This window comes from Pseudochaenichthys georgianus, chromosome 7, assembly GCF_902827115.2.
Source record: "Pseudochaenichthys georgianus chromosome 7, fPseGeo1.2, whole genome shotgun sequence".
Lineage (NCBI taxonomy): Eukaryota > Metazoa > Chordata > Actinopteri > Perciformes > Channichthyidae > Pseudochaenichthys > Pseudochaenichthys georgianus.
This window is the reverse complement of record NC_047509.1, coordinates 25,962,740-25,987,994: the sequence shown is the minus strand read 5'-3', so window position 1 is coordinate 25,987,994 and position 25,255 is coordinate 25,962,740. Positions and strand designations below refer to the sequence as shown.

General features: G+C 38.4%; 3 protein-coding genes across 5 annotated transcripts; 2 read left to right on the top strand and 1 right to left on the bottom strand.

Annotated features, from left to right (window-relative positions):
* Positions 1-8,090: 8,090 nt before the first annotated feature.
* On the top strand, positions 8,091-13,947 carry LOC117450043 (outer dynein arm-docking complex subunit 1-like). Its single transcript, XM_034088027.1, has 15 exons — positions 8,091-8,162; positions 8,506-8,574; positions 8,868-8,967; positions 9,352-9,541; positions 9,641-9,763; positions 9,902-10,015; positions 10,172-10,239; positions 10,595-10,755; positions 11,424-11,546; positions 11,635-11,717; positions 11,813-11,981; positions 12,562-12,743; positions 12,832-12,926; positions 13,374-13,461; positions 13,685-13,947. The coding sequence occupies exons 2-15, from the start codon at positions 8,526-8,528 to the stop codon at positions 13,709-13,711; spliced, it is 1,572 nt and encodes a 523-aa protein (XP_033943918.1). The 5' UTR covers positions 8,091-8,162; positions 8,506-8,525; the 3' UTR covers positions 13,712-13,947.
* An 89-nt stretch (positions 13,948-14,036) lies between these two features.
* On the bottom strand, positions 14,037-20,162 carry LOC117450044 (putative oxidoreductase YteT). 3 transcript variants are annotated; one of them, XM_034088031.2, is made up of 14 exons: positions 20,148-20,162; positions 19,266-19,367; positions 18,818-18,902; positions 18,662-18,735; positions 18,500-18,559; positions 18,106-18,213; positions 17,830-17,886; positions 17,593-17,723; positions 17,070-17,124; positions 16,705-16,797; positions 16,470-16,604; positions 15,258-15,359; positions 14,801-14,965; positions 14,037-14,618 (listed from the first exon to the last, which is right to left on the bottom strand). In XM_034088031.2, exons 2-14 carry the CDS (start codon positions 19,356-19,358, stop codon positions 14,490-14,492), a joined length of 1,287 nt encoding a protein of 428 aa, XP_033943922.1. In that variant the 5' UTR covers positions 19,359-19,367; positions 20,148-20,162; the 3' UTR covers positions 14,037-14,489. The 3 variants fall into 3 exon arrangements, with proteins under 3 accessions (XP_033943922.1, XP_033943919.1, XP_033943921.1); XM_034088028.2 differs by lacking the exon at positions 20,148-20,162 and adding an exon at positions 19,668-19,984 and having other exon boundaries at positions 19,266-19,374; XM_034088030.2 differs by lacking the exon at positions 20,148-20,162 and adding an exon at positions 19,668-19,984.
* Positions 20,163-21,427: 1,265 nt separating this feature from the next.
* Positions 21,428-25,022, top strand: taf10 (TAF10 RNA polymerase II, TATA box binding protein (TBP)-associated factor). Its single transcript, XM_034087426.2, has 5 exons — positions 21,428-21,836; positions 22,170-22,318; positions 23,885-23,949; positions 24,456-24,570; positions 24,705-25,022. Exons 1-5 carry the CDS (start codon positions 21,704-21,706, stop codon positions 24,792-24,794), a joined length of 552 nt encoding a protein of 183 aa, XP_033943317.1. The 5' UTR covers positions 21,428-21,703; the 3' UTR covers positions 24,795-25,022.
* The last annotated feature ends 233 nt before the right edge of the window (positions 25,023-25,255 follow it).

Below are 25,255 nucleotides of genomic sequence, written 5' to 3'. Positions count from 1 at the left end.
AACTTCCTTCAACAGCTTAGTTGGAATTGGGTCTAACATGCACGTTGATGGTTTAGAAGAGAGAATCATTGAATTTAATTGTTCAAGGTTTATGGCTGAAAAGCATTCTAGTTTACTATCTAGTGTAATATTAGAACTTACGTTTCCGGGAGCTGTTGATAACACTATACTGGTCAAAGGCAAGAGGTCATTAATTTTGTTTCTAAGAGTAACAATTTTATCGTTAAAAAAGCACATAAAATCATTACTACTGAGTGCTATGGGAATAGAAGGCTCAATCGAGCTGTGGCTCTCTGTCAGCCTGGCTACAGTGCTGAAAAGAAATCTTGCATTATTCTTATTCTCATCTATTAATGAAGAGTAGTAGGCTGCTCTCGCTTTACGCAGTGCTTTATTATATTCATTGAGAGTAATATGCCAAATTAAACGAGATTCTTCAAGTTTAGTGGAACGCCATATCCTTTCAAGTTGTCTAGACTTTTGCTTTATTTTGCGGGTTTCGGCATTATGCCATGGAGCTAATCTATGTTGTTTTATTTTCTTCTTTTTCAAAGGAGCAACAGAGTCTAATTTTATTCGCAGCGCATCTATAGCACTATCAACAACATGATCAATTTGGGGTGGTGTACATTTTGTATAAGTTTCCTCTCTTATGCAGACATGCTATCGAGTTAAGTATTGGTGGAATCTCTTCCTTAAATTTGGCTATATCACTAACAGATAGGTTTCTGCTGCAAGAGCTTTTGACTAATGCTTTGTAGTCTCGTAATAGTACTTCAAAAGTTACTAAGAAATGGTCGGATAAAACAGGATTATGCGGTTCGACTAATAGTTGCTCAATTTCAATACCATAAGTCAGAACAAGGTCGAGAGTGTGATTATAGCAGTGGGTTGGTTTATTTACACTCTGACAGAAACCAACAGAATCTAATATAGAGTTAAATGCAACAGTAAGGCTATTTTTATCATCGTCAACATGAATATTAAAGTCACCTACGATAATTACTTTATCTGTTTTAAGTACCAAAGTTGATAAAAACTCTGAATAAGAACCTGGTGCACGATACACTGTAACAAATAAGATTGGCTGCAAAGTTTTCCAGGTCGGATGCGTAAGACTAAAAACGAGGCTTTCAAAGGAGGTATAATTTAATTTTGGTTTAGGATTGATAAGTAAACTTGAGTCAAAGATTGCTGCAACTCCACCTCCTCGGCCCGTGCCTCGGGCAATATGAGTATTGATATGGCTGGGTGGAGTGGCCTCATTTATGCTGACATATTCTTCATGTCTCAACCAAGTTTCAGTGAGACAGCATATATCAATATTATAATCTGATATTAAATCATTTACCAATATTGCTTTAGATGCTAGAGATCTTATGTTTAAGAGACCACATTTAATCTTCCTGTTTTGTTGCACTGTAGTAGTTGTTACATTTACTTTTATTAGGTTATTATGTATGACACCTCTATTAGGTTTTACCTTAAACTGTCCTTGGGCAGACACACACACCGCTAATATTGGGTATTTTATTGGGTTCGGGATTCCTATGGATGACTGCCTAGGAGAGAGCGCAGAGAAGCGTGTAAGACTGTCCGCCTCCTGGTCCCAACTCCAGTTTGTCATGGATTAAGTCCACAAAGCCCTGAAATGTTTGCCGAAATGAGATCTGCACCTTCCAAAGTAGGATGAATGCCGTCTCTCTTAATCAGACCAGGTTTTCCCCAGAAGGCTGTCCAATTATTTACGAAGCCCACATTGTTTGCTGTGATGAAATTAAGAGATCTGAATACATCCTCCACCAGTGTAAACGAAGAGGTGGATTTTCAGTAAAACATTGGTTAAATAAACCCATACTCACACAGAAACTCCCTGAAGCTGCCGCTATTAACATGTGTGTCCTCATTCAGTGTCCTAGAAAAACTGGATATCAAGGATCAGCAAAAATCATTTTTTGAGAACTTAAAGGTCCCATGACATGCTTTTCCAGTTATTACCCGACCCCTTGTGTGAATGTAGATTTGCATGCATGTAAACGGTTTGCAAAGTCACAAACCCTGAAGGTACACCCTGTAGCGAGTAAAACTAACACAGAAAAGACCTGTCTATGCTGCACCAGAACGCCTCGTTGGAGATTTTTCTTTTTCCATTTTTTTCTTCCTGGTCATAGTGACGTAACGGTCATAGTGACGTAACGGCTCCGCGGATTGGTCCAAATGGACCAATCCTGCTCACACACACACACTCACTCAGCCTTATCTTTTCTCAGCCGTGGCTCCGCGGATCTCCGCACACACACTCACAGCCTGGCTGTTCCGCAGTGTCTCGCTGTCTTGCAGACCCCACGCAACAACCAGGAAACTACACCAGTAATCCAGCTCACACTGTCCGCTCCTCGAGCCTCAAAGGGCAGAGCAGCGAGCCCCGCAACGTCCCGCCAACACTGCACCCAGACCCCACGCAGCATTCTCTTCTTTTTGTCATTACTGGTATCAGTTTCTGGTTGCTAACAAACGCCATTGGAACACATACACACTGATGTTCCGCTGTAACGGTGGTGGACTCATCAGAACAGAGTGGGCTCATAGGGGGGGGGGGGGCAGGAGCTCTAAAAAGCCGTTTAGGACAGAGAGTGAATACACTTATTATACAGAGATGCTGTATGAGAAAACCAATGTGATTTTGGAACATTGTACAATGTAAATCTATTCTAGTAGACCTCAACAATGGAATTATGATCCGTAGAAATGGCCATGTCATAGGACCTTTAATTGATTCATAGATAATGTACGTTAATATTCATAAATCAGACAAACAGATTTCCAATTTACCAAACAATGAGCTACACAAAGTAACCTCAGGTTAAAGAACCACATTGCCTAGAGACGTCCACAATTAGAATAATAATCATGTTATCTTCCTTGTGTGATGACTGTATGGGAAATTGCCCTTCATCAGGCAGTAAACAATTTTGGTGTGACCTGTGTGGGAGTCGGACAGTGTGTGGGTGGCTCTTGGCATGAGTACAATATCTGACTGGTATAGAAGAACAAGCACAAAATTGGCAGCCCGGTAATGGAGGATCGTGACTTGTTTTGAAGCCTGGATGTCACAGAGGAGTTCACTGTCTGTGTTTGTCTACACCCACGCAGAGGCAGAAGGACAATACAGAAGGCCATTTACTAGAAAATAACAGGGAAGTGAGTGCAAGTCATTGCCACATAATCTTTTTACCGTGGTAACAATCCAAATAAATCATCAGGCAAATATCAAATTACATATTGTAAAACGCTGAATAAAATAACCAGCTCATAAAAGTATAAGAGAGATGCCCAATGACCCTATGACCTCCCTTCCTTCTGTCCTAAAAGATTCCACCGTTTAAATGTTCTAATAAAATCCTGATAGGGTCATATATTGAGGAGTGCCTTATATACTTTCTGTAAATCACGAACCCACAAAACAAATACACCACAGTGATGTGCTTCTATTGCTGCAATCATCGCCTGTTCCTCTTCCACCAGCGTAACTTGTTTGCTTAAAGGAAGACTCATACATTTTAGCAAATAAGCTGCTTGATCAACTTCCTGTTGTGCAACGTGCAAAGTGACTGGTATCACGTGGGACTTCAGTGTGGCATAAAGAGGTGAAACTGCTGCACTCAACAAATGTTAGACATGTCCTTGGAGAATAGTGCAATTCACATACTCCCAGTCCCTTTCATATGTTCTGTTTTCTTGTGTTGGGGTGAAAAATCGCTTTCCAAATTTCAACGTTTTGCCACCTGGACCAGCAGCCTTTCTGCTCTGCTGTGGCTCCGCAACCCTCTGTGGGCGCTGGTGGACGACCCAGGATGCTCAAAGCTGTGGGGGTTGTTGTCGGGGTGAGCCAGTCTCCCACAGGGGAGGTCAAGTCATTTCCTGCTCTGAGAGGCCTCCGTCCCTCACAGCTGTCAGGGCAGTCAGAAGCCCACCTCCCACATCTGTAGCCCCCACCCACCTCCTTTTTCAAAGATTTGATGGATTGCTCTGAAGGAACTCCCTCATGCTGCTACAAAATGAAAGATTGATGATCAAAGTCGGACCAGAATCAAGGCCTGCTGTTTGATTTATTTATGAGCTGAGAGACAAGAAACATCAAGATTAAATCAGGAATCAATAGTGAGAAAAAGTTGATAACAAACAGCGATAATAACTTCTGAAATATCAAGCAAGATTCATCTCTTTCAACATGCTGAAAAGCAGATAACCCCTGAAACGAGAAATATCAAGCAAGAAATGTCTGCCCACCACCCATCTTGCAATGTCTCTAGCTGGAAAAAGGAAATAAGCTAAGTAGGTGTTAACATACGTGTCCTATGGTAAATACATTTGTGTAGGTTGATGTGCTGACATGGTGACACAGGGAATTCTCTTATGGAGGAACCAGCTGTGTACAAACATGTAATAGTAATTAGAGCCCGTTAGACTGCAGACATATAATCCTGCTGCTGTTTTCAAAGTCACGGTCGACCTGTCTCATGTTTGAAAAATATTTGTATCACGGCTATGGTCATTAGATAAACATTTTTAAATGGATGATTAGTTCACACTCAGTTATAGCCTTGTGCAAGACGTTGGAAATTGTGTCTAATAAATAGAGTTTTATAGTAGTGGGTGTAAAATCTGTAATAGGCTCACATATAATAGGATGTCATCCGTTTCAGTTCTTGAAACAAAGAGAAATTCTTATGAAAACGATTTAATTGCACGTCTTTGTTACCACCCACCACTTCCTGCAGCCTGACATGGAATGGTCATGTTTGATGTTTTTATTTCAAAGGAGTCTGCAATACAGAGGGTATGGTCTCAACGTATTTTTTTATGAATCATTTTTGGAAATAAGGGATAAATAGGTTTAGAAAAGGTATGATTAAGTTCTGAATCACTGCCATTTATCGCTACTGTCTGCAGAGTTGTGTGTGATTTGAAAAACACACCCTTCATTTAATCTTTTTAAATTCAATGGATCTGCGGTTTGGTCTGACATGTTGGAGGCGTCAGGGAGAAATTAGGCTCCTCAAATGTCTGAGTGGGCTTCGTACCACGACCTTTGACCTCATCCCGTGAGGAGACAGCTCAGTTATCAAAGAACCACCGGGAGGAAGAGGAGGACGGGCTGAAGAGAGATGTCTGTGCTGCCTTTGATTGTTGGGTAGATCAGGAACTGCACTGAGGGCCAAAAGAAAATACTTCCTGTGAAATCTTTTTCTCTTATGCTAAATTGATTGATATGAATGACACACATAACAGTATATACCACTGATGTTTCCTGCAAATGTAGCTACAGCTAATAAGGGGATGAGAGTTGAAAAACACACACATAAATACACAAGCACAGTTTTATGTGTAGTGGTGCTATCCCTATAAATGACAAGAAAGCAAAAATACTTTTTTTTCCCAGGGTACCAACTGAGAAAAACAAAAGAGAGTCAGTGGGAGGAAGTGGCAAGGATTAAAGTGATTTAAACCCGTGACATCTGATTTCATGATGACAGCTACAATAAACGGCTGAGAGCTGAGCATGAAAAGAGCAATTCTTTACCCAGGATGCAGCACTGCAGGCGCAGGCAGCTTCCCTTCCCCTGATTTCAGTGTGGAGAGAGGGTCTGCAGGCCCAGCAGGAGGTCTTCCGCCGCCCTGTGAAGTTAAGCTCCGATTCATTAAAAGTTTCAATTGAAATAAGTGACTGAAAACATGAGAAAAAAAGGCATTTTACTTCAAAACAAGGAAACATTATCAGGGTTAAGGATTTTTCGCTTCTGAGAAGCAACTCTCGAAGTGAAAAATATCATTTGTTTGCACTTACCAAATATGGGTGTGTTATTATAATGTTTGCTAAACAGATGTCACAGGATGACACTGTCAATATTTGCTTGTCTTCACAGTGTTCACATTTTGTTCAGAGGTCAAAGTCTTTTTGAATCACCACATAACATACAGGGTCACCTTTCAGCAGAGCAATGGAAACTATTTTGTTATAGTATGTTTGGTAATCTTGCTGTTCAACGGCTGATTATTTACAGTGTGTGTGTGTGTGTGTGTGTGTGTGTGTGTGTGTGTGTGTGTGTGTGTGTGTGTGTGTGTGTGTGTGTGTGTGTGTGTGTGTGTGTGTGTGTGTGTTTCTGCGGGTCATAACTCAATTGTGGAGAGTCATGGTTTACAGATTTCCTTAGAAAACTATGGAATGATGCCTGTAGTCTGCCTTTCCTTAGAAATAGCCCAGTCCTTGGGCATTACAAAATTCATCTGCTTTTTTTCCTTTCAATCTCTCCTCTCACACCCACCATCCTTCTCTCACCTTACTTACTCCTGCTCCATCATTTCCTGTTGAGTCACAGGCAGAGCCAGACTGCAACATGTTTTACGTTTTACTGCTCCCCTCTTTGCTTTCCTCTTCCACTTCCTTGTTCACAGATGCCTGTCTTGTGCGGGATAATAATGCAGTGTGACATATAATAGCTCTCCAGCATATTTTAAAGAAAGTAGAGCACGAGAAATGTCAAAGCAGACGTAGGAGTCTCTTCCTGGCAACATGACTGATACATGCAGTAAATTACTCTAAGGATCATAGGATTATCAACTCTGCAGAAAACTAACCATAAAACTTGCCACAACATGTCATCAGTCTATAGCTTAATCAGAAAAATAAAAAGCCTCAAGCGTAAAAGATAGTGAGAACAACTTAATCAATGTATTAAATCATACAAAATCAATCTTTATAGATCCTTTCCGATAATATTGACCACTGGAGACTCCTTGGGAAATGTTCCTGCATTGCTATTGGTTTTTATGCTAATAACATTCGAGGAAGTGATGCTGTGGTGAGGTAAGGCGGAACGTATATGAAGGCAGTGCGTGCCTTTGTGTGAGGGAGGGTTGAGGGCAGGGCTCTGAGAAACGAAAGGGCTCTGGGGTGGACTGGTTGAGTCATTCAAAAATGTTGCTGCTGACTCAGTTTGCAAACTTGTCTTCAAGAGCACGTCGCCAATCTGGAATATTGTGTGTGTGTTTGATCTGTACTTGTGAGGACAAAACCTCTTAGAGACAGGATACTTTTAAAAATATAGACAGAAGCTACCACTATTAATTTAGGTTTCATCCAATCATAAACTACATTCTTGTTGTTTGTTTAAGAATTGCTCAAATAATTACCAGGGAAATGACATCAAATGGAACAAGAAGCTTTGAAGGAGTGCCTATGCACACCAATGCTGTAATCCCATCCTGGCAGCAGGTCAAAGTTTTTCTGTGATTCAATCATTTCGTCATTTCTTCAGTTTTCTTTACACACCCATCTTGCCACAGCAGTCTTATAACTAAACTGTGTCGGTCAAACCATCGACACAACGTGATCCATTGGGGAGTATGGACTCTGGGACATACTCCAAAATTAGTCATCATCCTGAATGTGTTGCAAGGTCCAAGAATGGCTTGCTGTTATGTTCAGAGGGTAATTTAGAAGGACACCTCCCTCCATTATGGAATGTGATATTTGATCAAAGTGTACAGCTCTTTTACCTGAGTGTGATGCATTATTGTATTTAAAACAGTTTTAAACTGTATTGAACTTCATTTTTAATACAAACTAAAAAGTATTGAAAAAATAATGAGCGGCAGTTGCTTCTGAAAAAGATACCTGCAGCCATCCTCTGCTCCTTCAACCAGTTCAGACCTACAATACAATATCAAATGGGTGCCAAGTCTGCCAACAGTTAATTTACAGCAAGGACGTTGCGTTTTCCAATACTGTATGATATAATAAATTCAGAGCATCTTTGAAGTTAAACTGAAATGTATTCAATAAACAGATAAAAAACTAAATTGCCTATCTGAAAACAACTTTAGCAGTAGGCTAAGTCATAAGCGCCATTTAAACCAATCAATGACTTGAGGGATTGCTCATTTTAAATACTAACTCAGCCTGTGCTTATTTGTGTTAAACTGGCAAACTGGTGTTACGTTTAATTAACAATTAATTACATGTATTTTATTTTGTGTCTGATGTTATTTAGCAAAGTCACCGCTAACGTCTAGCTTAGAATTAAAAAATAACAGTTAACAGTTGTACATTTGAGCTGCACATAACGAAACGTTGCTCATTTACTTATCCAACGTAGACGGTAAATAACGACTCGTTATATTTTCTCCCCATCACATTGTTTTAACTTGTTTTAACATTAACTATCTTTAGTTATTTAACTTATCTAACTGCAGAATAAAGGGTAAAGCCAATGCACCAAATTCTGCTAACGCTAATTCAGTTAATGCTAGTTAGTTAGCTAATGCTAGTATTGTAATGTTTACCATTTTAACACTAGTAACACAAGTAATTGTGTTTATTTAGTTAAGTGTTTGTTAGGCTCACTTACTAATAAACTACCCAGGTGAACTAGATGAGTGTTATGCTAACTCGTTTAAGAAGTTAGCAGTCTGGTAAAGCGTAATTGTTATTTTATTTTTCAGATTTATAACCGTAGTTCATCATGAGTCGGCGATCATCTGCCGGCAGGAGTCTATCCCTGGTGGATTATTGTAAGTGATGATCTTCGTTATATAGGCCTACACATCTTGTAACTGTGTAACTATTTACTGTCAATTTCCGGTTGTAATCAATAAAACACTTAGAAGCTTTATGATAGCCTACATCACGTTATGCTATTTGCTTGCTATGTTACACATAATAAATAACAGCTTGCTAGATTAACCAGGTAGGCCTATGTCTCACACCAATCACTGTAAAATAAAAAACGACCTCCGTTCGAATACCCTAATTTATTGTATATTATGAAAAATACATAGCTAAATAAATCATATTTATATTTCAGCTGAAACAGACCTGAACAAACTGCAGCAGCAGTATCGCAAAGCAGAAGGAACAAAGAAAGCATATACTGAGAAAACCCAGTTCCTTATCTGCAGAGACAAGTAAGTGGTGTCCTTTTTATTTACCAATTTGTGCCAATATATTTAACAAAGATATGATGCCACATGCTTACTAGCATCATCTTTAAATATGGTGTTCTTTTAGTCTAAACAATTGTTAATCATACTGTGTTTCCAGATAAATTAAAGGGGAAGGCATGTGCAAAGGAAGAAACTTTGTTAAGTCAACCTTGCCAGGAAAGCCTGCCCTGTAGATCCTAAATAGTAAGAGTGAGAAGTGAAAACAGCAGTTTATGATACAAAAAAAGATACTTATGTAGATGTGTAAGGCATCAGTTCTTTGTTTAAGTTAACCGGAGGTGTAACTTGTTTCACATGTTTTTCCAACCACTGTGTATAAATATTTGTTTGTGTCTGTGTGATCAGCCGAGAGATCCAGAGACTACTGGAGGAACGTGAAGAGCATTTACGCAGTCTTAGGTTTTCTCAGAGTAGGTTTACCCGTTGGACTGATGCTAGTGTTGTTCATGACCTCACTGACATGTTGGTCTGTGGGGACAAAATAGAGCAGGAGTGGCAAGCAGAAAAAGGCAAAGTGGCATCTTTGAAAGAACAGGTGAAGTGTGTTTTTCAGTAGACTAAGAGAATGCCAACCAGTGAAATTCTCTTGATATTCTTACCACAATTCACCTGACTTATTTTGAAATGTTTTAAGATCATACAATGGGAGAGGAAGTTGGTGGAACAGAAGACTGGTGGGGGAACTACACTGTTCAGTATAAAACCTGGGAAATACTTTCTGAAAAACACTTTTTTCATGGAAAGCAAATTGCACAGGGTTAGTGTTACACAGCAAATTCAGTTGACTATAAAAATAAATACATTGTTTCACCAATATGTCCTATTTTTTTTGTTTTGTTATTCCACCTTGACACCTGTTACTAACAAAGACAATTAAGGTATATTTCTATTCTAGGCTGGAAAACGCTTCAATACAGCGATGAACAGGAATGGAGAGTTGAGGGATGAGCTGAAGATAATGCAGGTGGAGAAGAAACAGTTCCTACATGTTCAATCTCGCCTGGGAAAGGTACATTCACTTAACATTAGTCAGTTCCTAAATGAGCTTTTTTCAGTTGTATATTTCTGCAGAAGTCTGTTAATTGTTGAGATGGTTTAATGTGGGAGGGCCAGTGATGGGGTCTTAATATTATGTAGACAACTATCTCTGTTTTATGTCATCCAGGAGCTGCATGCACTTCGCAAGGATATTGGTAGCCTGATGGCTAAATGCACTGAAAGCTTTAATGCCAGGTAAACAATTTAGCAGCACTCTCAATGTAGTTTATATATTTTAAATAGATTTGCCTTTATTATGACACACTGTGTTAGGTTAGAGTGCATATTCATATTTGTTCTCATCGGGTAGAGGAAAGAAAAGGCATTTGTTTTGACGGTGACTATTGTACTTACAAAGCCGTTCCACTTTATTCAGCTGAGCCTTAAAGGTTCTTATATGTCTTGATATCTAATAGATGAAAAAGAAATGCATTATAAAGTGATACAGTTTACTATAATATTTTTCGATAGCTAACATCTTAGATTCAAGATAAAGTACATCCACAATGTATAACTCTCCAATGTGTTGTATATTTATGGCTACACCTAGTGTGAAGTTTCAGGAAAGACAGAGGATGCTGATGGAGCAGAATGCTAAGGATGTGGCTCAGTTCATCAAACGGAACAGCAACCAGGAAAAGGAAATGTCTCGAAACTGCAACTTTGAGATTTTCCTTGACATAAAGGATTTTGCACGCAGCTGGGACAAGGGTAGGGTCTATATCTTATTCTTTGAACAAAAATATGTTTTGCCACCTTTCTAAGCTGAGACCAAACTGTGTCATGCATTTGAAGGGATCAATATAATTTTCCTTTGTCTTTTTGAACTTAAAGTTGAATGATGATTGTAATCTGTATCGTATATAATATTCACAGTTTTGCAAACAAAAATGCCTCGTCAATATTGCTCTGATATTGCACACTAATCTGATATTTTTCAGTCCTAAAACGCATTCTAAATACTACTAATTAACTACTAATAAAATGAATTAATGACACCCTGTGTTCAAAATATGCTACTGTATGACCCGCAAATGTCTGAACAAAAAGAACATTTTTCTATAGTAACTTTGTATTAACATCCAATTAGTGTTTTGTATTTAATGACACATATTTCCATTTCTGTAATTCAAGGCCTCTGCTGAGCTTCTTTGGCTCATGTTCATGGATTTTCCATTTGGAATCAATGTTTTACATTTTAAATATAACATGCCTTTAGTAAGTCAATATATGTATCTGTAACCCAATACACACAACATATAATTACTTAATTCAGTTTATAACAACACTTTAGTAAAATATTTCCCCATTGGGTATTATAGTTAAAGCAAGGACATTTTAATATATGGTTCTCCTAAGTTTCATATTCGTCCCTACAGTAAAGCACAAACAATTGGATTCTAAGGAATTGGGTCCAGAAGATTTTGAGGATGCTATCAAAAAGATCCTCAAAGTGACAGAAGAAAGTGACCTGGACAAACTTGTCAGGAACTTCCTACAAAGTAAGTCCTTATTAGAACAATTAGAGGGGCAATGGCAATTGTGCCTCTTTAACAGCAATTGAAATATGTTGTGATTTATTTCCAATAGTGGAGGAGAAGACCTACACTTTAATGAAATTTGTCAACTATCAGCAAAAGGAAGCAGAGACCCTTCAAAGGCAGATCTCTCAGGTAGGTTTTTCTTTGTGTATGACTGTTAAGAAGGAGAAAAGAAGAAAATAAATATAATTGCGGTTGTACACTGTCTTTATGTATTTGTCTGAAAGCGTTGCAATGAGAGAGAGATGTTTGTAGCTGAGAAACAGCGGCAGCAGGAGCAGCATCAGGCTCTTCAGATTAAAGTCTCCATCGAGCAAGAGGTGATGGAGCACCAGCTGGCAGGTTTCCAAACGCGCGTTGAGTTCATGGAAAAGCTCCTAGATCAGCTCAAAGAAGGTACTGCATAGGGCAACCCTGCATGACATTATCTAACAGAAATGTATATAGTGCTTTCCTAGAGTCAGCATTCACCAACACAGAAACAAAGTTCTCACCAGGAGAGTTAAACATTCACAAACAAGTGTTGTCAATGCCATGGAGATTAATTGGGGTTCAGTTAAGTGCCCAAAGACATTTTGTCGCAGCCAATGCCGCCCCCTGCTGATAGAGTTTAGCAATTTGTGTCATGTGTTTTCTCAGTAGAAAACACATGTATTGTCTAATCAATAACATTGGGTGGGATTACACAAACTGAGTTGGAGTTCATGTACTGTTAAATAATTTGTTTATTCATGTGAATGTGCTCTGTGTTAAATGTAGATGTAATCTTGAAAACAGAACCAGTGGACAAAAGTAGGGTACATTTCATGCCAGTCATCAGCTATAGTACACATGAATAAGTATAGACAAATGTAGTAAATAGCTCATACAATGTATAAAAAGGACACTTTCATCTACCAGTGGAAGATAGAATTAACATTACAACAGTCTTGTAGATATATTGTACTTTTTAAAATCTCATAACTACTTTTACTAGGTTGCGAGTCATTGCTTCAGATAAGTGGTGACAGCTCTGAGATCTGCAACCAGTTGAGCTCCTCTGATGGAGTACAGGAGGAAAACATTGCAGAATCCCTGAGAGAGGTGGAGAACAGAGTCAATGAGCTTCTCTCTCTGCAGTCCTTTCTCCATTTCCAGGAAAATGTTAAAAACCAGTGGGTAAGTGAATATGAAGAAATGTAAATGGTGCATGGAAGTCTGGCAACCGGAAAGACTTCTGCATATTAATATTCTTTCCCGTCTCCAGGACATTGACAATCTGAGCACCATCGCTGGGCAGCTCCTGGGAAAGACCCCCAGAGCTGTGAAACCCCCCTCTGCTGCTGAGACCCCTGCACCTGTGTAGGTGTTGTTTTAATCTCAAGGTTCAAGGCTTTTATTAGTCATACGTACATAGTTACAGTGTAGTTATGACAATGAAAATATTTGGTCCCAGGCTCCTCCAACAGTGCAACACAATAGTAAATACAAAAAGAAAAATAGTGAAATAGTGCAATAAGAGTCTATATACAAGTGATTGGAATATGATATATTAGATAAATCATTTCTAAGTTGCAGCCAGATGAATGTTATGGATGTTGTTTCAAAAGTTCAGGTGTTTAATAGTCTTATGACCTGTGGAATGAAACTGTCCCTGAGTCTGGTGAAAAATCTAGATAAGTGTGTAAGTATCAGACATGAAGCTAAAACGTTTATGATATATATTTCTTAATCAAAGGCCAATAAACACAGAAAACCTCTTGTTCTCTTCTATTATTATCGTTTTAATGTATGAATTTACAATCTCAGTGCGGATCCAGACCTTTTGGAGTCGGTGCTGTTGGAGGCAAAGGAGCCAGTGAGGAGAGATGTTCTACTGACACTGGTCAAAAAGAGGGCGAGTGTAACTCAAATACTTCTCAATTCCTTCAAAATGTAACAATTAAAAATGATGTTGTTATGAATATCCAGTTACACACATTAAGAATGATATCTGTCACAAAATGTAACCCGTCTATGTAGGTTGATCATTCCATATTAAAGCTCTCATCCAATAGCTGATTTAAGTAGGTTTATTGAATGTAAATGACAAAAGAGGTTTATTATTATTTTTCCCTCAGGCTCAGAGGAAAAAGAAGACTGACTGATGTTGTCAGTCGATGCTGCTCCTGAGCCAGCGGAAACAAGTCTGTGCTGGGATTTGTATTTTTTAAAAGCTTTATTATATTGTATGCTTCTTTAGTGAATGTTTAGATGGACATAATATGTTGTAAATCAGTTATTGACTTGGGGAAGATGGGGAGGTAGTGGCGTTTATGTATATCAATGTGAGTTTCTTAACAGTCAGTGGTACTTATGAATTAAATTAATGTATTTCACTTTAGTAATGTATCTTTGCTCTTTCTTAATCCTTGTTTTTTGACATTAAAGCCCAAAGCATTTTAAGATGCCATTTAAAGTGACAGATAGACGGGCGACAAAATATGTTAAAACACACTGACAAAGGCGTACGACAGAGAGGCAACAATCACAACAACTCAAAGGCAATTTAAATTACACAGACTTTACATTTTTTACTAGAAAGTATAAGAATACACTTCATTAACATAATTTAATCATAATAACAATATGACATGCTAAACAACAAATTATAAAATGATTGGCATAATACTTCATAATTAAAAGATGAACAGGTTCACACATACGTTCATACACACACACAGTATTAAAATCCCTGAGCAACATACAGTAAACAATCCGGCCCATTACAGTCCACGATTTGGCCCTCGGTTCAGATGATTGGTCGAACTTTAAAGAGTGAACAGCTGTAGTAAGCTGATTGGGTAAAAGCAGGAAAGAATAAAAGGTGTCGCTAAGCTTCATTATAGTGTTTGATTTTTAAGGTTTCATCAGTTTTTCAGTGGTCTATCTGTGGCCCAGGTCCCCACAGTACACCACCCGGCCCTCCAGCCGCGAGCGCTCAGCTTCAAACACCAGCAGGTGGCTCAGCAGCGTCTCCTCAGGACCAGAGCGGATCAGGGACGGATCATTGTTCTGCCCTCACAAAAACACAGAAACACACATCAACCATCCATTCAGGGTTTCCAAGTCCTATACAGGATTTGTATGTAAATACAGTAAACACTTAGTCGGCAAAAACACCTGAAGGTACAGGTTAGATTCAAATCAATAGCAAGCCAAGACTAAACATAATAAATAGTATAAGATGCACTCACAGCCACAGCAGAAACAAAGGCATCCATAAGGTAGTAGTCTGCTCCACCATGACCACTCATGGACATGAAGCGCCTGGGGGCTCCACTGAGCGGCGAGTGCTTTGTGGATCTTTGGGTCAGGAAGTCAAACACACGTACCTCATGGCCGTCACATGACAGCTCCCCCTGTGAAGACACAGTTCATTATACAATGTGATGTAACTGATGCATCCATCTTAGCAGCAGAGTATGAGCTCACAGTATGATATGGGTGTCTACAAACTTCACACCATTAGCTTGTGGTCAACAGTGCAGTGATTTTTTTTCATTATAACCCCCTTCTTTAACACTTTTAGTTAAGTAGAATGACTATGCGAGGCAGCAGATGATTTATCATTTTCTCGCTGACTTCTATTATTTTTGTAGCAACAATTCAGTTTTAGCATTTTTTCCCTTTTCTAATTTCTGCTAGTCCCACCTTGCTGCCATAGATAGTAGTTTTTCGCTTGCATATCTCCTCAGTGAACGCCACCATGGAAAAGGCTGCCGTCAGACCCCCTTCAAACTCCATGTTAACAACCTAGGCAGACAGAAAAGGTGAAAAGACGCTGCATTAGAAACATGTTAGCTGGTTTAATCTGATATTCAATTCAAGAAATGTCAAGTTACATTAACCCAGAAAGGTCCTGACTCCTTCATCACATCTTAATAATTGTTACTTCAAATACACTTGAGAAAAAGTTTAGAGGTTTTCTTTGTACCCATAGCAATCAATAAATAGTGTCACTTAATTTATTCAACCAGTTTTTTGTAGTAATTTGGATGTATGTTTTTATTCTTTAATGCTCAGCTAATTCCAGTGTGAGACGCCAGGAGACAACAATCAAATATGATGATGTGCTTGTTTCATTTAAGATATTCAAAGACGTTTGCTTTATATCAGGGGTGTCCAAACATTTTTCACAGAAGGCCACATACAGAAAAATATAAGAACGGCTGGGCCACTTATAGAGGTGAGCTATATTGCCTCGTAAGTCAAGTTATAAGTTAGCAACATGTAGGTAAATCAGGCATGATACATGAATATGCTTTAAGAAAGAAACAGCCTCACAGCTCTCTATAGGGTTTCATTTATCTTGTTGGCAACTCATTCCTTAAAACAGAAGCTTCAGATTGCTTATAATAAGAACAAATATGAAGGCTCTATTTCCAGATTGTTATGTAAATAAGTTATTGAGCTTTTTTTTTAACAACTAAGATTTGTTAGAAAATGTTTTCATGAATTGACTGAATTTATTTTAAAAGTGGGCTTATTAACACATGAATACTACTGTGTAATATATTTGTACATATATATTTAAGAAGTACAATCTAAGAAAAGCACAAGTTTAATTTGTGGGCCATATTTCATTATAATTTTTTAATTAGCTGAGGGCCGATTAAAAATGGCCTGCGGGCCGCATTCGGCCCCCGGACCGTAGTTTGGACACCCCTGCTTTATATGAATGACTGTATAGGTGAAAAAGAAGGTTTTCAGATTCAAGCATTTTTCACACTTTGAAGAATAAGTACTAACCCTGTTGATACCACCAAGTTTAATTTAATCAGCAACAAAGCGTGTTGTTAATATGGGTATAGTTGAGCATGTATTGCTATGGAGATTAAGAGTGGGTGTTGAGTGTTTTCTAACCTGGTTACTGCAGACATCATTGTCACACTCGTAAACACAGCGGCCATATGGTCCAGTCTCCAGGGCCTCAGTCACTGACTCAATGTCTGGGAACGAGTTCGGACAAATAACTGATACAGGCCATCCAGTGTTACCCTAAAACACACACAAAGAACATATGAAAACATGCTTAGAGTATTATGTTCACGTGTGGTAAAGAAATGTAATGAGTTGGTGGGAGTAACGGGGTTGAAACCTGTTTCACTCTATCCATGTAGATTTTGCGTGCCGAGTATGGACAGTCTGCTTCTATTGAACAATCCAGGCAGCGATTCCCAGCACCTGCTGGCTGAGAAAGAACACCCATCACATTTTATATTCATGCATAGTGAAGACCTTTTCTTTTGAAATAATGCAGAGAACTGTAGATGGAATACATCTTAGTGACACAAAAACAACTCAGAAACTTAAAAAAGGATTTAAAAGTTGCAATGTTATTTGCTTTTTCACATAATGTTTATAGATCTTTAAAAACAAGTGTTCAAATATTCAGGGGCTACTGGTTTCTATTGTGATAGTGATTATTTCTTTGTATCCACATTCTGTGAAGAGAACACAGACCTTGTCTTTTTTTCCGAAGTGGCTGACAGATCCAAATGATGTAACTTTCAAACACCTGCCAAGTACAAACAGCAAGGTTAATCATGCATGAATGACAGGAAAAATAGGAATGACCTCACAGAAGCAACCACGTCACTAGGGCTGCTCAATTAAATCGTATTTTAATCGCAATTACGATTTTGGCTTGCAACGATTATGAAAACAACATAATCTAAATAAAACGATTATTTATTTATTTTATTTGTATTGGTTTTTCAGTTGAATTATACTTAAAGTTCAGGGTAATCAACTGTTAAAAACATACTGTTCAACATTTCTTTTTCAATAAATGGATGTTTTCAAAGTAAATAGATAATCACTTTTAATAATCGTGATATCAATTATTGACCCAAATAATCGAGATTATGATTTTTGCCATAATCGAGCAGCCCTACACGTCACCTGTTAAAAAAGACTGTGGTCAGATAAAAGTGTTACTACATCTTACTTGCTTAATTAGATGAGCAGGGAGTTGATGGTTTACCTGCGTGCTCCTGCCCAGTGATGTATTAGGTCGATGTCATGGCAGGATTTAGCCAAAAGAGCGAAAGAGCTCTCCTCTTCATTCCTCCAGTTCCCCCGGACAAATGAGTGAGCAAAGTGCCAAAACCCAACCTGGAACAAGATGTTGACAAGACTCATCTGTAAGAGTTATGCCTTGATGGTAATCATATTTATTATAACATCAGGAATATGGTTAATGTTTAAAGAATGGGCTTACCGGCTCAAGGTGCTGAATGTGCATCACATCACCTATAGCTCCAGCATCTATCAGCTCCTGCAAAGAAAAAACAATCAAGTTAAAACTCCAATTTGAATTTTCTTCACCACTAAAGTGTGTTATCTCATTGAAACACCATATTTAAAAGCTTACTAAAACTCTATTAGAGGTTTTATTTTTAAGGTTCCCAAATTGAACCAAAACTTTTGGCCATGCCTGGTGGGAAACAACTGGCAAATGTTTTCAAAAACAGAAATTGTGAAGGGAAACGTTCACCTTTATATGGTGAATGACGGGATCATACCGGAGAACGTGTCCCACCGACAGCATCACGCCACTCTGAGTGCAAGCCTCCACGATCGCTGTGCAATCTTCAGCAGTTGTCTTAAGTCACATGAACACAAACACAATCACAGAAAAGAAAGAAAAAAGATTTCTTATTTAAAAAGCTGACAAAAAAACATTATATTCCAATGTTTTTGACAAGAAATGTCATGACATGTCATTCCAAATACAGTATACATGTATGGTAGCATGTTTTTTTAAAAGGTCCCTTTTGATTAAAATAGAAAATTACAAACAAACAGGAAACGATGTAATGCTATTCTTCTCTAGGATTATTACACCTTAGGTTAGAGTTATGCTTCAAGTCTATTTACAAGACACTCACTGCCATTGGTTTCTCCAGCAGAACATGATAGCCCTTTTTGGCAAAAGCCACAGCAGGTTCCTGGGAAACACAAACAGGTTTATTAATAGCAAAAAATACCATAACAACAATTCAAGATAACTCAGACAGAAAATACAAAGTAGAATATACATTAAAATGTACTTTATGAAGGCGGTCTGGAGTACAAATCGCCACTGCATCTGCAAACTTTTCTCTTTCAACCATAGTGTGCCAATCTGAAACAAAGGTCATTCACTGATGTATTATAAGATAGATCATTATAAACAATTAAATGCAATTTTATCTTTTAGTGCTCACCTTCAAATATGTTTTCATCTACAATGTTGTGTTTCTGTTGAAGTTTAGTGCGAGCAAATTTCCTTGGATCAGCTACTCCAACAACCTGAAAGAGTTTAAGTTTATGAACTGAACATAAAATAAGTACTCTGTTAAACATAGAAAATAAATACTCCGATATTTAGTCAAGTAATACAGTAGGAAAAAGTAAAAAACTATAGCTTCTGGATCAAATTGTACTTTAAGTACTAACAGACAACATATATGACGTTTTACTTGTATGAATTTGTGACATATTGCTTCTATAGCACTTACAATGTTTGTTACATTAATATGTTGTCCATGGTCTCATCTTCGCTTATTTGTCTCACAGAGATATTATGAGGCAACGTTGTGCTTTTTAATCAATAAAGAAACAAAAATTACTGCTTATTAAACAAGACAAGGCAGCAGTGCGTCCTCTCCTAACCTTAAGTCGTTCGGGGTGGATGGATCCAAAACTGGAGTAGATCTCTCCTCGACAGCCAGCTCCCACCACGATGAGACGGACTGGGGAAGTCATTCTGGCAGCCTGTGAACTTTACCACACATCAAAGCTTGTAATGGTTGTAAGGTGACAAACACTCACCAGTCCAAGCTTGATCCAGTCTACACCCGTCTGCAACATCATTCCTCATATCTGGTATTCACTACACAGCTCGTTAGACATAGACCAGTATAGCATGCATTTCAAGGTTAAGTTTGTAAACCAGACTTCAAAATACGCTGGTCAAACAATAGATTTAAAAGGTAGAGAGCTAGCTCATTAAAACCGTTTTTTCTGGTTAAATATATATATATGTATCGGTTTAATTTGGTTCAATAGGCCTACCGGTTTTGTCCCATACAGCTGTCAAAACCCCCTCTGTTTCCGCGTTGGTCCTATGTTGTCCAGAGACACGACTACAAACCGCTACAAACACATCTGAGTCTGGTCCATGGGGTCTTGTCAGATTCCAAAACCGCCCCCTACACCCTACCCCTACACCTACACCATACCCCTCCGTTTGCGCGTTCACGCGGAGGGTCCGCCATATTGAGGGCTGTTCCAAAGCAACGAGTGTGGAGCATGGAGGGGGAGTGGGCTATCAAGCCCTCAAACAGCGAGTCTGCAGCGGTGCTGACTTGAGACCGGTCTCTACCTGACGGCTCAACGCTGTGTGTGTCCGTCAGGAAACACGCTGTTTACAAGTAGTTCCAGCAAACATCCACTGATAAACTGCGATGTTAACAACCTCATGATAACCTCATATGTTTTAACTTAGGAACACAATGAAAGATGTTTGGAGTTTTATTTGAGTTATCAATTTACATTTTTGGTCGAGCTTGCTGCTGTGTTTACTCCCTACATCTGACAGGAGGGAGCCTCGTTGAGCTGCGAGTGTGACTACAGACGGAGTTCACTCCGTCACGGAGGGGTAGGGTCGAGGGAGTGGTTTGGGATTGGGCCTACAACAACACTGGTTCACTTCTTCGGACAAAAAATCCGACAGCATATCAACCATAAAATTGCGTAACGCCCCCTGCAGTGTCCACGAGGATCATTTTATGTTGCATTCAATGCTGCTCGTAAACAATTATTTCCTTGTTTTAGGAAACGTACAGTTGTTGCAAGGTTGAAGAAACATTCCAAATGTTGAACGCACACGAGTGGGTATTATCTAGACATTAATATAATACGATATCTGTAAGATCCAGGCAGCTGGAGTTGCTGTTTTATTTAAGTGGGAAGACCAGTCGGTTTCACATGAGGGTCATTGAGAACGCGTGGTCATGTCACGTTCTCCACTTTGTTTACAATACGATAATTGCTCTCCGTTAAAAATAGTTAATTAATAACGTTGTTTAACAAACAGCTTAACCCAATGGATCACCATAGAGAACAATTGAACACGTCGCCCTATGGCTGTTGCAACAAATGTTCCGAATGCAACATGTAGATACATACAATCTGCAGAGTATTATGATTTTGTATTTTAGATCTTGTATTTTGAATGTCAGACGCGATTAACACATTTCCTCTTCTTGTTCTATTTAATTTATTTTAACGATTTACAGGTTTTATTATTATTGTTATTATCATTAACTCAAAGCTTACTGATCTCTCCGACTCTTGACCCCGCAAAAAACTTTAAAATCCATATTACCAAGACAGTGCAAATATGTGTAAGACAGTGCAAATATGTGTAACCTCTGCACTGTCTTGGTAAGACAGTGCAGGTCATATGGATTTTAAAGTTGTACTTGCACAAAGACTCAAATTCTGATAACGATATAATGGGGATAGTATTTTCCACCAAATATATAAAAAGGCTTCGTTGTTTTTTTAATGAAAAAAATCATATTGATTGTAAAAGACAAAATATGTGTAACCTCTTTTTTAGGTTTACTTATCACAGTTATCAAAGTTTTTCTTCAAGAGGTTTTTACTAACGTTACTACACTCTCTCTTTAAGCTTTAGCTATACAGTTGCCTACCTAGTTAAAAGTGCTGACCCAACATACACATACAATGCAACAAACGAGGAGAGACGTTGTTCATCCTCCCAAAAACTAAAATGTAACTTTAGATGGTCTTCGGGAATCTTCGACTACCTTCGTCAGATCCGGGTCACGTGACGCTATTAGCTCTGCAGCCAGCGTGAGCTCAGCTTTCTGCAGCTACAAACATTTCGGATGTTAGCTAGCACCTAATCCTGTGATTTGTACATCCTCTGTGTCATCCTCATACATTAACTTCACAACAAGTATTTTCTAAAAGTCTAATCTTAGAGCTATATAGCACGGGGTTGCGCTGTTGGCTATATTAGGACGTTTTCTCTGTGCTAGCTAGCCAAGGTTAGCGCGGTAGCTAACGGTAACATCAATATGAATATTGACAACGTTAATCAATCTGTCACAACTGGAGTGTCCTCCACGACTTCTTCAACTTCAAATAACTGTATCGCAAACGACAATGCAACAACCAACGTCAGCAGCATCCCCTCGCTCACGAGTAATGGTAATTATGTTACTTTTACTAGCTCAATGTTATTGCGCTCACCACTTATTTTAGTAGGATAGCTACGTTATTTCTACTGAAGATGTTTGCCTGTCACTAAATATGCACTGTCATGTTTGGAGTTATGCGTCATCTTTCGAGTCTTTGAAGCACTACTTTTCCAACAAGGTTTGGACTTAGCCCAAACCTTTCTTTAGGTGATAGTGATAAACACCCTTTTCTGGACGTAAAGACCGTATTGTCTAATTATTTAAAAATGCACACGTTATGTATATTATTTTGTTGCTTTCATTTCTAATGAATCCATCCCAAACACCTGTATTACATCTTCAGCCTCTGCGGCCATGGTGACCCCATCAGCAGACTCTGTCTCTAACGGTGTGTATGTTCCTGGCGGCATCACCAATGGAGATGTGAAGCCTGCTCTGCCCACCATGCCGCTGGCAGACTTCCTCATGCAGCTGGAGGAGTACACTCCCACGGTAAGTCAAGTTGTTTCAGTCAGCTTACTAAATGCTGGGCTCACTGTAAGGGGAGAGGTGTGGGAGGAGGCCAGAAATGAAAAATATTGCATATTTTCATGTTTTTCTTACAAGCCACGGTTACTGATTATCATCATTATGTTAAATAGATATTCAGGGGAAATCATGTTTCTGTATAAAACATCCCAATGGCTGTCTGATTCCGGCTTATCCAATAAGTTAAGCCTTGTGCTGTCTTCCTATCAACTGTGCAACTTTTATCCTACATAGTATACAGTTTATATAACCACCCAAATATGTGTTACACCTTTTTAAGCCAACTTTATAAGGACTTATCACCACAAGATGTACTCTTCTTTTTTTATTTTATGGTCATTAGACCTCGTTTACACAAAATTAAACCTCATTTCTGAGAAAATGGACCCCAGAAGACAGCAGATGCTATACATTTGAATAAAACCCAAGACCTAATTAAAGTGTTCATAATTATTTTCTTATTAAAAACTTAGTACACAAGCGCACATATTATTTCTCTGGCATGAACATAGAACAAACCTATATCTCGACATAAAAACATTTGGAAACGTGTCAAATTTGACCCGAGGACAACAGGAAGGTTAAATAACTGAAAAAGCAAGGCATTCAATCACATTGATACATTAATCCTTTAAATCCTATATTGCCACAAGCAGCCCTGAATAATTTGTTCAAATGGTATCATTAAAACATTTTACTCAGAAGAGAGCAGATCTCACTCCTTTGTCCCTCCAGGCAGTTTTTCAGTCAAGGACAATGGCATGGCAATGATAATTAAAATGGGGATTTATTTATTGCATACCTCACTTTAGCTGATCATAAAATATCAGGTATGCAATTAATGTAATGAAATGATCCTGTTTCAAATAAGAACCATCTTTTTTATTTATATCAGTTTATACCAAATTAAAGGTCAAAAATATGTACGGCAAACGAAAACGTAAGGCATGTTCTTAGCCCTAGCTGATTTCTGAAATTATTTTTTTGCCTCTGAAGTAGTTGTGGATCACAACACTGCCCCTGTCCGTAGATCAAAATAAATGAAGAGTCAGGTGTCAACAATGGTATAAAACGGTCAATAGAAAAGTTATTTCAAATGTTTGTTATTTTTCTGCAACCTAAAGACGCCCTTAACCATAGTCGTAAATAAGCAGAAACAATATATGGCGCTGTGTTAAGTAGGATGCAATATGAGCTGAGGACGGATGCACTTACACAAACATAAGCACACACACAACCAAACCCATTATCTCTATCCAAATATTAAAATAGTTGTCAATATTCAATTGGCAATCGTGACAAATTCATATGCTCCTAGCTTTGGTAAACATGTTATTTAACTGGCACTCCCCTCCTTAGACAGTAGCTAAGTTAGTTTCTTCAGTGGCCAGAGACTGTACCAGTGTTCTAGATAAAGTTAATTTTCTGAACATCACGGAATGACCAACACACAGTAATAATGTTCTTGGCAGTTAAAGTGGGTTATATGAAGTTTGACCACAAACTGAAGTCTGCTCTTTTTCCCCTCAGATTCCTGATGCAGTTACAGGTTACTACCTCAACCGGGCTGGCTTTGAGGCTTCCGATCCAAGAATGTAAGTGTCATGATTATGACTCTGTGCAGAACTGCTACCTCAAATCTTGAGTTGACTGCTAGTAGTGCTGTTTTTCGAGTTGAAGGGCAGGCAGAAAATAAAGTGGAGTCACTATATATAAGCAATCAATGTATCGGTCTATTAAGCTTTTTTTGGTATTACTTTTTTTATTTTAAGAAAGCTGAGATGATAATTATATTGTAAACCTATCTTACAAACTAAGACAAACTGACTGTCTGACTTTTATCACATGGACATCAACTCTATATCAGTTTACCTGTAAACTGATATAGAGTCAGTACCACAACCTATATTCCATTCATATGAGCATAAAGTACAGACTCTTCAGCCTAGTCAACCATGTATTGTCACCTTTATGATGGTTGCTGCAATTATTTTTTTGGACACGAGAAGGGAAGATGCATCTGACTTACTAGTTTCTAATTTGAGTTTCTGGGTATAGACAATTAAAAGCACAATAAGGATTTTCTTTTTCATTTCTTTAGAATCCGTTTGATCTCCCTTGCTTCTCAGAAGTTTATCTCAGATATTGCCAACGATGCGCTGCAATACTGTAAAATGAAGGGAACTGCCTCAGGAAGCTCGAGGAGTAAGACAAAGGTTAGTGCTACTTTTATATTTTACATGTGCTTTAAATGTAATACACACATACATTATTTTGATTGGGCGATGTGCGAAATAATGTTCTTCCTGATAAGTAATAACGTTTTGTGTTTCTTCTTCTCTACTTATAGGATAAGAAGTACACTCTGACTATGGAGGACCTGACTCCTGCCCTCACAGAATATGGCGTGAATGTCAAGAAACCATATTACTTTACATAGAACTGTCTTTCTTTAAGGCGTTTTGCTTTTGCTAGGTTTATCTCCCTGCTGACCAACTAGAGTCTGTCAACACCTTTTTGCTTAATGTTTTTTTTTATCATGGTGCTTTAGTACAGCTTTGACAAATCTTTGTAGTCCCTTTGCCATTTGTTATCTTTGTGGAGCCACCTTTGCATTATGTTTAATTGTATGATTGTTTTATTGTGAAAATAAAACCTTTAACAGAAACCTTTGTGTGTGAGATATTGAATGTGTTCAAATACAGCCCCTTTTTAGTATTATTTGAACCAAAGAGATGTAGACATACAATCAGCAACATAGCAGCGAATACAAGTTATTAAGATAAACGCATATACGTACAAGGACTTGTAAGTCATGTGTAAAACTAATAAGGCACATTCAAAAACATGCTGAGTCAGTATGATTCCCAGCTTCTTTGTATCCTGTGAACCTGAAGGACA

Bases quoted from the DNA above. Each gene is read 5' to 3' on its own strand.
- LOC117450043 (XM_034088027.1), top strand. From the start codon at position 8,526: ATGAGTCGGCGATCATCTGCCGGCAGGAGTCTATCCCTGGTGGATTAT. The intron at 10,756-11,423 runs GTAGGGTCTATA...TCGTCCCTACAG, and splicing joins TGCACGCAGCTGGGACAAGG to TAAAGCACAAACAATTGGAT. The intron at 12,744-12,831 runs GTAAGTGAATAT...TCCCGTCTCCAG, and splicing joins AAAATGTTAAAAACCAGTGG to GACATTGACAATCTGAGCAC.
- LOC117450044 (XM_034088028.2), bottom strand. The intron at 15,360-16,469 runs GTTAGAAAACAC...CTGTCTGCCTAG, and splicing joins ATGATGTCTGCAGTAACCAG to GTTGTTAACATGGAGTTTGA. The intron at 14,966-15,257 runs GTGGGACTAGCA...GTGTCTTCACAG, and splicing joins CTACTATCTATGGCAGCAAG to GGGGAGCTGTCATGTGACGG.
- taf10 (XM_034087426.2), top strand. From the start codon at position 21,704: ATGAATATTGACAACGTTAATCAATCTGTCACAACTGGAGTGTCCTCC. The intron at 22,319-23,884 runs GTAAGTCAAGTT...TTTTCCCCTCAG, and splicing joins TGGAGGAGTACACTCCCACG to ATTCCTGATGCAGTTACAGG. The intron at 23,950-24,455 runs GTAAGTGTCATG...TCATTTCTTTAG, and splicing joins GAGGCTTCCGATCCAAGAAT to AATCCGTTTGATCTCCCTTG.